This window comes from Clytia hemisphaerica, unplaced genomic scaffold (assembly GCF_902728285.1).
Source record: "Clytia hemisphaerica strain Z4C2 unplaced genomic scaffold, Clytia hemisphaerica genome assembly, whole genome shotgun sequence".
Lineage (NCBI taxonomy): Eukaryota > Metazoa > Cnidaria > Hydrozoa > Leptothecata > Clytiidae > Clytia > Clytia hemisphaerica.
This window is the reverse complement of record NW_027103621.1, coordinates 315,628-329,261: the sequence shown is the minus strand read 5'-3', so window position 1 is coordinate 329,261 and position 13,634 is coordinate 315,628. Positions and strand designations below refer to the sequence as shown.

Sequence of the window (13,634 nt, the reverse complement as noted above, 5' to 3'; positions counted from 1 at the left end):
TTTGAGCCTAAGTATGCTTATAAATGTTACGATTATAAAAAAGAGAGTGTACCAATGTACTTAAATTCCCGCAATTTTTTTCCCCGATAATTTTTCCTATCCGTCATTCCGTGATTCAGGGGGGTATTGGGAGGTAGGGTCAGGGTTGCTAGTAACGGCTTGTCACTGTGCCGGGTGCAGACTCGGCGCCTTGGGCCCCCGCAGGGTTGCTAGTAACAGCTCGAATTTCAGTCAGGTTTAAAAAAGGGGTACTTTTACCCATATTATAATAACATTACCCCCTCAAATCAGAGCCCTCATAATTATTGAATGCGGTTAAAAATAAAAAAGGAATACTAACCTCGCAAACATTGTAATCTTCGCTATCCAACATACGCATTAACATTGGCAGTAACTCTGGCCATGTACCAAATTCCTTTTGCGCGATTGTAGTAATCAAAATACCGATGGTGGCTCGAATGAGCGGAGAAGGATCTCCAATGGCATACAAACATTCTGCTTTCACAAATTGTCGGCATTCAGCAGGAAATTTAGTGTAATTGCTCTTGACATTGTTTTTTAAGATAAGCCCAGCCAAAGAGCGAGTTGGTTCATCTAAAGGAAGATCATATAATTTTTAGCTCAAGCTAGCTCAAAATCAACCTTCTTAATAGAGAAAATTGTAAAATATTGCTGTTGTATTATGCTGTATAAATAGAAATAGATTCTAGATGCTTGTGAATCGAGATAGAAATTAGGTCTGTCATTTTGCCTAGTTTGAGTCTGATTAAAGCTGTCTTAAAAGTGTTGTTGGTTTATAGGTTTGAAATGCAATTGACAGAAGAACGTGATGAAATATAAGTTACAACAACTTACCTATTCCATCAGTTTTAAGCTTGGTTAACACAAAGATCAGATAGTTATTGAAGTCTGGAAATTGATTCAATGATTCCAATTTCTAATTGACAATTTATGGTTAAGGAAAATTTGAAAACATTGATTTAATAGGTATATTGAAGATATAGCAGCCTTTTACATTAAGGAAGATTGAAATAAGAGTTTTTTGGCGCCAAAATTCTTTCATCTTCAAAGGATCAATTCTCAACCACAACATACATCTTTGTGCTAATAAGTTTTTTCTGATGTTCTTCGTTTGAAGAATATCAATCACTTTCCTTTCCCTTGATTGGGTTAGAAAAATGATTAGCTAGCGTTCTTGCACAGGAGAATAAGAATGAGGCAGCAATCTTGCGCCAAAGGTGCTAAGTTTCTGCCTAACTTTGAATCTACAATAGAATGATCTAAATATGGGGTTGATTTTAAGTGGGTCGGACAATATGTCTGATTAGGGCGACTTTAGCTTGAAAATTATGATTTTCTGGTCGGACAAGGAGCTATTTGGGTAGGGCAATGTCCAATGTCTGACTACTATTTCAAACCCTGGACAATGGCAAGCAATCTCATTTTGTAAGTGTTATTTTCTGAAATATACAAATAGTATATTGAATATTACTGTATTTAATTTACTTATTTATTTTTATTTAGCATTTGATAGTGCCTGGGCATATTTTAGAAAGGCAAGGCAGCGCCCGTTGGTGGTCAAAAAGGGAACTTTTTTCAGCGTTTTTCCACAAAAAAGGCTGTTTTTACCAATACTTTAGTAATTTCAGGAGGGGCAGCATCCGATAACCGGACGCTAAAAGGGCATGAAAAATGGCCTGAGTGCAAATTTAAATATATAGCTAAATAAGAAACATCATTGCAGTTCTGTTCTTTCTTCGAGCCCCTGGAAAAAAAATTTTCCGGCTGTAAATCTGAAAAAATCCCATCTGATTGGCTATAAATAGGGAGATTGAAGCTCGCGCCTGCGGCAGTAACAAAATCAGGATTTTTGAAAAAAAGTCTTCAAACTTACATAATTCCAGGAAGGAAAAGTTTTGTAGCACAAATTCTTTTTCCAACTTCAAGAGAACTTATTCAGCTTTCTTTCGCAAAAAAAATTATCAAGATATGTCATTTCGTTCTTTCAAAATCTGAAAATGAGTACTCGCGGGTGTGCTTTTTCAAACTTCTTGTTCACGACACAGGAAATTCTTTTACCAGGGTTACTTGAATCAAAAGCGCTAGCCACCTGAGACAGCTATTGGCCTGAATTTTTTTGCATTTTCCCCGTAATAGTTTAGCTTTCAAAACGTACCACGTTGGCTGACTAGAGCCTTCTATGTTTTTCAGCAAGTTAAAATACGCCCTTAAAATGCAAATATTTCCTTTGAATTTACAATATTTTTTAACCAACGTTAACATTTTAATAAGATAAATGTTTTTTCTTTCCATATCTGAAAAAAATCTTTAATCAAATAGATTCGCATGGAAAGCCCTAAGAGAAAGTTAATGGTATTATTATGGTGACCCCCGTCTGTAGCTTGCCCTATGGAAAAACCCACTTGCCCCAAACTTCTTGCAAGGATTTTTTTTATGAAACACTTTCGATTTCAGAGGTTACAATATGGCGGGAGGTTTTTGCACAGAAATCTCAGTGCTGCAAATAACGGCCGGTGACCGGTAAATAACGGTCATTTTGTAGTTTCTACCGGTCATTCTGAAACTCAGTTTTTCATTATGTTCGGTTAAAATTTAAAAGTTTTTAAAATCAAAATAGGTGTTCAGCCAATCTAAAGGTCATTACAGACTACAAAATTTTCTAAGATGGTTCCCCCAGACCCTCTGCTTGTTACACTCGAAAAATTACCGGCCAACTTAAATTTCCCTATTTGCAGCACTGAATCTTCAAAAAATGGAACTTCAAAATGGAATATCTGGAAAACTACTAAACTACTACCCTTAAAATTTCTTTCTGAAGATAACCAGACGATGTCAATTGAACGAATTGAACGCCGAATTAATTGAACGCAATCGAACGCAATCGAATGATTGAAATTAGATTGCCGAACGCAATCAAATGCCAATCGAATATTACCACGATTTTCTTGATTGATTCGATTGCGTTCGATTAGTGCCTGGATTCGATTGATTCGATTGATTCGATTGATTTGACTACGTTCGGTTGGCTTATGCATTCGACTGGTTCGACTAATTGATTCTGTTGATTAACGTTAATTCTCGTTCAACATTTGAAGAGTTAAACAAGATGATATGAATCATTTTAGCCTGGATTCTAGAAAATGCAGATCATGCAGGCCCACATGTTTACTGCAGGTTGTGTGTCAAAGCCCGTTCGTTGCGTTGATTTATCTATCGTATCGATACTTAACCTCCCTAATAAAATAAAAGGCGCTCAAAATTGAAAGGAATTGAGGTAAATTGGAATCTAATTTAATCGATCACCCTTTGAACGCAGTCGAACATAATCGAACATCAATCGAACGTAATCGAATATCAATCGAATCAATCGAATTTTACCCAGAATTTTACGTTTGATTGATATTTGGTTGCATTCGGCGGGCAATCGAATCGCAATCATTCGATTGCGTTCTATTGCGTTCGATTGATTAGATTGTAATTTTCGTTTAATTCCGTTCGATTAACATCATCTGGAGATAAGGGCTTTTCATTAAGCTTTGTTTGACATTTTACAAATGAGTTTGAAATTTCGCCTGACCACCCTACTATTATAAACCTTATCAACGGCTTTTTTGCCACAAAATTCAAACCAAATGTAAACAAATTCAAACTGGGTCAAAAATACCATACTCTCAATGAGTAGCTTCTGATGGGATTTTCGCTTAAGTGGTGTAAGTTTGAACAGCAGAGAGTATATTGAAAATCATTTCGTTGTCTAAAAAATGCACAAAGATGGCGGAAAAAATTCAAGAAAATAATCAAAAATCACCATCAATAAACGACTTTTGCAGCCCGTCAAAGTGCATCATAAATGAAGAAAACGCACTAAAAGATACCCTACAATGCAGGAAGTGCCACCGTTTAGTCCATTATCTTTGTACAGAACTGCCACTTTTTAGATCCAGATGTGCTTGTCATACAAATCAAGAAGTTTCCAGTGTCAAAACTGTACCAAAATCGCACCACAGGTAATGGAAAGGTATAATTCAAATGAAACATCAAAAATTGAAGGATTCAAAAACGAAATCACAGGAGAATATAATGAAAAGGCAGGACGAAGAAATAAACCATTTGAAAGCACAAGACGTCAATATTATGGTCAACGAAATGAAAGAAACTATCGACACCAGAATAGCCACGCTTGAAAAGAAGATTGAAAGCATTGTCGAAAAGGAAGAAGTGAAAAGACCACCAATGAGCTACGCTAAAATCACATCCAAACACATTGAGAAAAACATTGGAGATGTGATTCGAAAAGAAAAGCAGGAGGAGCAGCTGATTCGATCGACAGCACGCAATCTAATTTTTCATGGGAGTGATGAATCGACAGATGAAACTGAAGAAGAAACAAAAATCGAGGACGAAGAATTTATCCATGACAAAATTATAGGTAAGCGGCTCCATCTGAGGAGTATAAAGATTACCGAGACGCAGCGGATCGGGAAATTTACAAAAGAAAGAGAAGATAAAGTGAGATACCGACCAATTAAAGTCAGTGTAGCTGGAACCTCGATATTCCAGGATTAGAAAAAGCTATACCTGTTATCTTTTTTCTTTAAAGAATCAACAAACCATCAACATCAATAAATTACACACATTTACTCAGAAACTTTTAAAACTATCTGCCATTATGACTTTCTTGAAGCCGTTTCGAAATGAACCAATCGGGTTATGTATCGGAATTCCTATGGGAGTTCTTTTCCGAAATTTGTAAAATAGCTAAGTCGGCAAAAAAACTTTTCCCAGGGGTTTAAGGAACAACATAAGCTGCTATCATTTGTTTGTTATTTAACCAGATATTTAAATTCGGGCTCAAAAATACTTAAATAAATAAGTTAATAACATTAAATATACTATTTGTATCTCTCAGAAAATAAACACTTAGTACAGAACGACATCGTTTATCATTTGGGATACCCCCGTATTTGGACCAATCTATTGTTGGCGCAAAATAGGGCGGAAACTAAGTAGCACCCTCAGTCAGTTACATCAATATGCCTTCTCATATGTCTTTAAAAATATAAATAAAAGTAATCACGGAAAAGGATGCGAAAAAAAGAAGACATAAGTGTGAGAACAGAGTAATCAAACTCGTTAGAAAAAGTACCATTAGAAGTCATAAAAAATCAACCTGAATAAATGCAATCGAAATTCCAGAGAACTTCAAAATTCCCCAAACAACATTTACATTACATTACATTACTCCCATCACATAAATTTTACAATTACGTTAGAGTAGACTACGATCGCCACCAAAGAGGTTTATTTGGAAAGGGTAATTATATTTTATTGTTCGCTTCTTTTTTAAAGATTCGCCGGGTTGGAAAAGTATGAATTTCTTTGTACATATTTTACCTACCCCAAATATTTAGGAGGCTGAGTTTTAAACGAATCGTCAAGTTGAAACGAACGATAAATGTATCAAGGTCTGTTTTATTTACCCCCTGGTTACTTAACAAAAGAGACTTAACTCGATGTTACAATCCAACTATTGAAAGTTTGTCTCGGCCATTTTATAATGAGCGAGACATACGTTCTCTGATTACGCAATTTTCGTATTGACATTTTGGAGGCATTTTGATGTAACTGTCAGTGCAAGATTGCCGCCTAATCTTTATTCGCCCGCGCGCGAATGCAAGCTAATCATTTTTTTCTCGCCCACTCAAGGGGAAAAGGAAAGTGATCAATATTCTTTGAAAGAAAAACGTCAGAAACAAATCCAAAGACCAAATAATGTATTTTGTTGTTGAGAATCTATCCTGTGTGACACGTGCGTTTGGTTTGGGAACGCGAAACACGAACGCGAACTACCCATGTCTAAACTTTTCAATATATCTCCAGAACTAACAGATTTTTTGAAATTCTGTAAAAAGGTCTAAGTTCCTGAATAGTTTTACTATGTTCTGTGAAAAAATCATAACCATCAGTCAAATACTCGTTCCTCTATTTAAGATTGAAGACAAAAATTTGCGAAGAAAAATAAACCTTGAGCACAAAAAATGCTTTTTTAAACACTTTTTTCCACCAAAAAACAAATAACTTTTACAGAATTACCTTCCCCAAGCATTGAAGAAGCCTCTACTAATTAAAGTAAATGAGATAAGATAAGATAAAACCTTAAAATCAACCAGAATTTACAACCTTTCGTCCAAAGCAAAAGACGTGATTTTCTCGCCGCCATTTTGTTTTCGAATGAGAATTCTAGAGAATTCCATTCGTTTCCAGCTCCCGCGGTCTTTTTTCATCCAATCAGATCGCGCGATTTCACTTTTGCTTTCTCTAGTCCAATAAGATTGCGGGATTAGAGTCATGTGACATCTCGATTAAAAAACCCGCGCGAAATACAGGGGGTCACAAATAGAAATACAGGGGGTCACACTACTGGCTACAGGAACTGAAAGCAAGCAATTAAGGCCAATATTTTTGGTTTTTCTGAAGGACAAAAGGTATAGGAAGCTTTACTGAAAGAGGGATAAGGCTGGGACAATCTATTTAAAAGATATGGACATAAAAAAGGCACTTTTTTGGGTGATAATTAAGATTTCACTTAGAAACTTTAATTCTCTTACCCCCGTCTCGGGCCCCCCTGATATGAGCAAGGGAACCATGTTGGCCACCCCTACTGAAAATTTCAGATCAAAACAAACAAGGAATTAATTCCTGTAACTCGAAGAAAATTGGAAAAAGCTGGTTTTTGACTGTTTCTGATCCTAAAGTGCTATTTTTTGGTAGAAGCTGTGCAATTTATGTTTGGATTTCTAGAAAGCTTACCCATTCATTGTTAATACATTTTTTATTTGAAAGTAATCTCTTCATGGAATAAAAAGATATAGTCAAATCTTGTAGGGTCATTTTTCAAAATTTTTTTGCCAAATTCGATTTTCGCATTTCGCCATTTTACCCTACGAAAATGCACGTGGTGAAGATGAAAAAATTTCTGCTAAATTGTGTTTTTTTTCAGACCGCTGAAAAACTCTAACTTCGATCTTCCTTTAAGGTAAAGAGGTTACGAGATTTGGGTTAGCACAGACCTGCCAACTTAAGATGTTCATTTGGCGTGAGATAAAAATTTCGAAGGAAAATCCGAAATCTTAGCCTGATTTTTCCGATTTCCCGACGGAAAACGGAAAAAATTTTCCAAAAAATCGGAAAATCGGGGAAATTTATTCCGAAAATTGGAAAATCGGGGAAATTTTTTTTCCAAAAATCGGAAAATAGGGGAAATTTATTTCGAAAATCGGAAAATCGGGGAATTTTTTTTCTCCAAAAATTGGAAAATCGGGGAAATTTCTTTCAAATATCAAAAATGCGTGAGAAATCAAACTTTTGAAAAATTGCGTGAGACAGTGTTGGAATGCGTGAGTCTCACGTCCAATGCGTGAGAGTTGGCACCTCTGTTAGCAAGGCAAAAATTGCTAAAAAGCTGGTAAAATCGTAATCCTCAAAAATCGAAGTTCCAGCCTCACTGAATGAAAGTCACAACATTTACGAAAGAAGAGGACAAGAACACAGTGTTGCAAGCAATAACAAAAGAAAAAGGCTTTCCTTACCGATTGACAGAGGATTTGACCCAAAATGAAAGACAGATAATTAAAGAATGGTGTAAGGCAGTGTAGCTCTAAAGCTCTAAAACAGCATCTAATAACATGAAAACCAGAACATGATTCTTCAATGGGAATCAAAACTATAAAGTGCACTTACAAACATCAATTTGTCAGATCTAACAAAATTTATAAAGGCACTGTCATCATTGACAATAAAACAAACAATATTCTGTCAAGAGCCTTGTAAATATTCCAACAACTTCCATCGAAATGATCTATCACAGCTCAGTCTACCATTTTAGCGCGGTACGAGGATTGAGCCGAGAACTCTCGCAGAGGATGAAAAACTTCAATCTGTCAATCATTTTCTCAAGCGAAGAGTACGCGAAGCGATTCTAGCTTTACGATAGTGCCGCCGGATCATCAATGGATAGTATTCAATTATCATTATCCCTTTATTTTCATTACTAGAACTTTTGCAAAAAAAAGGAAAAATAGAAAAGTTGTATTTTTTACTGCTCTATTCACATACTGAATTTGAAAGATCTTCTAGTAGGGAGGTCGGGCCTTACGCGTGCGGCAGTAACAAAACATAGATTTTCGAAAAAAAATATTCAAGCTTACATTTCTCAAGGAAGGAAACCTCTTTTAACATAAGTATTTTTTCCAAAGTGTAGAGAATTTGTTCAGCTTTCGTTTGCAGAAAAAATCAGCACATCATGTCTTCATGTTCCTTCAAAATTTGAAAATGAGTACTCGCGGGTGAGTTTTTTCAAACTTCTTGTTCGCGGCACGGCAAAAATTTTTATCCGGGGGTTCTAAAATCCAAAGCGCTAGCCACCCGAAACAGCTATCGACCTGGAATTTTTTGCATCGTTCCCCGCAATAGTTTAGCTTTTGAGACGTACCACGTTCGTTGGTTGGAGCAACGTATATTTTTCAGGAAGTCAAATTATGTACTTAAAATGCGTTTTTTTCATTGAAAAAATCAAATATTTTTATCGAACGTGAATTTTTTAGAAAGAACAATGTTTTTTCTTTCCAAATGTGAAAAAAGTAAGAATCAAACTGTTTCCGGTGGCAAGCGCTAAGGGAAAGATTGTGGTGTAATTACCCCCGTTTCAGCTACATCTACGGAAAATAAAACTCGCACCAAACCTCTCGCGCGGAATTTTTCATAAAACACTTTCGCTTTTGGTGCTGTAATGAAGGTACGAAATGGCTGGCGATGCGTGCACGAAAATGCTTGAAAAATTGAACTTCAAAATGTAATTAATTTGGAACTTTAAAGAATTGGAAGGTAAATGACCCCTCATTTTTCTTCTGATGGTTATGGCTTTCCATTAAACTTGGTTTGGTATTCTGCAAGTAAGTTTGAAATTTCCTCTGACCACCCTACTTCTAGTGTGGGGTTTTTTTGCAAACTTCAAAAAACTGATTTTTGTCCCGCCTTTGCGGGATTTTGGCCCAAGTGCTTGAGTGCAGCATAGGGTACAAAGTCCAAATATGCGTTTCCCGTAATTTTTGTATGAAGAGTTAGGTCTATACTGTAAGGAAGCCGAAAAAATGAATGCTAAAATCAAGGAAGACAATACAAAATGGAAAGTCCGGGGGAGCCCGCGAAAAAAACTCTATTTAAAAAAGATCATTGTAAAAAGTACGAGCGGTTTATAGAGGCCCATGTGTCTTCACGGTGACCTGCAAACCTGTAAAGCTTTATTATTATTATTATATGGATCTCCAGAACAGAGACTAGATGAAAAAGAGAAAGGTGTCTTTGTTTTTAAAAAATAGAAGAATAATAATACATGCTTGAAAACAAAAGAAAAGGATACTTCTTGAACAGCCCTCTGTGTTTCAGTGTCTGGACTTTGACTCTCTTTCAGCAGTTGTAAAATCTGTTCGAGTCCTTGCTGGTCAGGTTGCCAATTCAACGCCTCCATTTTGTCTCGCCTCCAGATTCAATTTTGCTGGAGAGTGGTTTGGTGTTGGGAAAGCATGAAATTTCGATTCTACCCCTATGTATTTTCAAGACCAAGACTCATAAATCTGTGGGACCTACTGTAAGCGATGTTTCTAGTCTATTTCCAGTTGAATATTAAAGGCCAAAGCGAGTCCAGCTGAAAGAGTACGGTCTGTAAATTACACTTAGATGTAAACAAAGATGGTAGCTTCAGTTACGGGACAAAAACCAACCGTATATCACTGTGTCCGGCGAAAGGACTAATACGGAACTCAATTTGTCATAATGGCGGCATGAAATTTGTTGAAATTTTTAGAATTTTCTCAATTTTTCTACTCTTGCTTTGGCCTTTGCTGCATGGATCTGTATCGACATATCGACCAGCAATGGAAAATGTCATCAATTGATCTGTTGATCATTAATATTAAAGAAATTGTTTAACACTCTACATCTTAATATTTTGGTGGCAAAAGAGATAAAAATCTGTTTTGTTATTTGAGGTCAAAAAATAAAAACACTGCTTTTTTATCAGTTAGGATTTTTGACTTTGCATGCACTGTTTAAGCCATGGTGGTTAAGGGTGCAATTAGAAGGATTTCTCAAACTGCTATCCTGTTTGGACCTGTGCTAACCATAGTTTTGTTTTTGTTTTGTAGGTATCATGTCAGATTATAGAAACAGGCAACTTTAGATAGTGTGCCTTCTTACTGGATTTTACCAAATCAGACTATACTATATACGTGTGGGTCACGTAAAGAGGGTAAAGCTTCAAATAGTTTCTGAATTATATAGATATAGGTATTTTTGCTGTAGGTTAGAGACTCCTGGGTCGTTCGAGCTTTTCAGGGCATGATATTAGGGGTCACTCACAAATCGATTTTAGGTTAAAAAAACGTCAATACACACCGTTCCGTGTTCCACCGTGAAAACGGTACAGGTAAAAATGCGCACTTTAGTACTGTGGAAGGGTAGGTTGGCAAACGATATCATACTCCAGGATGCATCGTCTCTTATTTTCTCCCTATTTTCTACTTTCCTATCTTGTATCTTGATTTTCTGTCTTTCTCAAGTGTTTCTAACTGTTTTCTGAATATTTTTCTGAAATTTGCCTGTACCGGTGAAACAGGTCTCCGACCCCAGCTCGAACCACCAAATGCAAGCAACCTTGGTTTACAAACCCAATGCTTAACCGGCTTACTACGCCAACTAGACACGACACGAAACCTGTCATTCACAAATAATTATAGCGTGTAATTTACAGACTTTAATTAAGAAAGCTCCCAACCCTACCGGTGCCCCTACATAATAACTAAGTTAAGTAGTTAAGTCACAGGGTACGAGTGCCCCTAAGAAGGCCTTCAGCCTTATATTGTGACTCTCCAGCCCCAACCCTAACCCTAACTGATAATAACCGAACCCCCGTCTAGGTCCGCGGATTGAAAAATTTCACTTGCATCCTGGAGTATGATATCGTCTGCCAACCGAAAGGTTATGTAAACATTATCTATTTTTTTCTTTCCCTTAAAAAGAATGATTTATATATTTGAACATGATATCAATGATAATAGACCTTTTTTCAAAGAGGCCACCCTGTTGAATAATTATGTAGTCCAGCAGAAAAACAATGATAAAACCATGCATAATTATTACAATATGCATGATACAGTAATTGTGCATGGCTCTATCATTGTTTTTATGGCTGGACTACATAATTATTCAACAGGACGTCCTCTTTGAAAAAAGGTCTATTTTATGGATCTCTCCTGAAAATTTCACAAAGATTCATCTAGAGGAAAAGAAGTTATGATTAAAAGGAGTTCTTTACCTACACTTTTTCTGCTGGGTTTCCTTATGAAAACCAAATTTTTACCTTTTTTAGTTTTTTTTACGCTCTCCCCTGTAGTTTCCTGCGATCACTATACTAAAATACAACAATGGAAAATTGTTTGGACGCGTGTGCAGTCGACATTACTAAACGGTGTATTGACGCTAATGAATGGGTGGGTTAAATGTTGTTGACGTTTTTTTTCAAATCCAGAACCTTCAAAGTCATTTGATTTGACTTAATGAACAGCGTATTAAAAAAATACACGATTTCTCTTTCGCACCGAGGCGAACCCGAAAATTTTTTGTTTCCGGTCCACTGGGTGACGGAAAAAACACTCACCCGGCCGGCCGCAAAATAATTTTTTTTGCTAAATTTCACTCCCAAAACTCGATTTTTTAAAGCACTCGTAGAAGTTGAAATGATGGTCTTCTTTACCTTAAATCTGTAGTAACTTGACACCGCTATAGGCTTTGGCATAAGAAAAATTCACGTGTGATCATCGCACGTCTAGATTTTGATTTATAGTGGTCTAGGCCTGCGATTATTCAAATACTTAATTTTCATCGTTTATATTTTCAATTATGTTAAAGTAGAGTGAGAGAAACATTTCCCCAATTTTTTAAATCCTCACTTAATGAATGTTTCTTTTTATTTTACTAACAAATCAGCATGATTCCTTTTATAAAAACAAAGCTGTTTACTTACTGAAAAGTCCCCACTTTGTGAATGTTTCTATTTATTTTACTCACAAATCAGCATGATTCTTTTATAAAAACCAAGTTGTATATTAAAAAAACATTCTTAAAAGTTGCGTTGCAAGCAAGAATTAACAAAAACAATGCATGGTTTAGTTTGAGATGAATAAAATTTCATTTCTATAACAATGATCAGGATAAAACCCTCATTTCAAGTGATTTCTAGGCATGCATTTTACAGTAGAAAAACTGATTCACAAAAATCATCATCAACATTTACGTTTATCTTTCTTCTTTCCAATGAAAGAGAAATGGTTCTTTTAAAATCTTTAGCTTTCGAGAAAATTAGTCTCAAAGAGAGAAACCTTTTTGTGACGCACCCGGTATCTTTTGTCCACAGAATCCTAAATAACAAATTACCCTTGACTCTCTGGAGTTTTTTTAACTTCATTCAGCTCAATGCTGAAGACGAAAATACTCAAAGTACCAGAGGAGCACGTTTGAAACTACTTTTTACTCCCTCCTACAATATCACTATCCTTGGGAACAAATCTTTCTCTAAGATTTGCGTAACACATTGGAACTGCATCCAGCTATCTTACCCAAATGTTACTGAGCCCATCTGACTTCAGTATTATTAAATATCTCGCCCTCAATAATCACTGTCTTGGGAGATGCTGAGCACACCCCTCCCCTACTAAGAAAGGTTAGCAAACTTTCTTTTAATTTCTTTTTCATTAGATAACAAAATTCTTAAAAATAAAAAAAATTTTAAATAATTTACAAAGTGTTATAAACACAATCTGTACTTGGGTGGCCGCATCTTTTTGATTAGCTAGACTATAAGGCAAAATCATCATCAAAATTTACGTTTATCTTTCTTCTTTCCAATGAAAGAGAAATGATTCTTTTAAAATCTTTAGCTTTCGAGAAAATTAGTCTCAAAGAGAGAAACCTTTTTGTGACGCACCCGGTATCTTTTGTCCACAGAATCCTAAAAAACAAATTACCCTTGACTTTCTGGAGTTTTTTTAACTTCATTCAGCTCAATGCTGAAGACGAAAATACTCAAAGTACCAGAGGAGCACGTTTGAAACTCCTTTTAATCCCTCCTACAATACCACTATCCTTGGGAACAAATCTTTCTCTAAGATTTGCGTAACACATTGGAACTCCATCCAGCTATCTTACCCAAATGTTACTGAGCCCATCTGACTTCAGTATTATTAAATATCACGCCCTTAATAATCACTGTCTTTGGAGATGCTGAGCACACCCCTCCCCTACTAAGAAAGGTTAGCAAACTTTCTTTTAATTTCTTTTTCATTAGATAACAAAATTCTTAAAAATGAAAAAAATTTTAAATAATTTACAAAGTGTTATAAACGCAATCTGTACTTGGTGCTGGCCGCATCTTTTTGATTAGCTAGACTATAAGGCAGTCTCCTTCCATATATTTTTTGTGCTTATCATCACGTATCCTTTTTGTAGTGTTAAATGGTAAATAAATACTTACTAACCTCAGAATTCTTTATTTTCAATTA

At 35.9% G+C, this 13,634-nt stretch overlaps 1 protein-coding gene across 1 annotated transcript in view; it reads right to left on the bottom strand.

The window, feature by feature from the left end:
* The window catches only part of LOC136802373 (transportin-1-like), a 30,210-nt gene extending 20,607 nt beyond the window's left edge, over positions 1-9,603 (bottom strand). The window contains exons 1-3 of the mRNA XM_067059104.1: positions 9,440-9,603; positions 856-937; positions 341-594 (exon numbers count right to left, since the gene is read on the bottom strand). Of these exons, the coding sequence (XP_066915205.1) occupies positions 341-594; positions 856-937; positions 9,440-9,547 (444 nt within the window). The 5' untranslated portion in view covers positions 9,548-9,603. The remainder of the gene's footprint in view (positions 1-340; positions 595-855; positions 938-9,439) is intronic.
* Between the last annotated feature and the right edge of the window lie 4,031 nt (positions 9,604-13,634).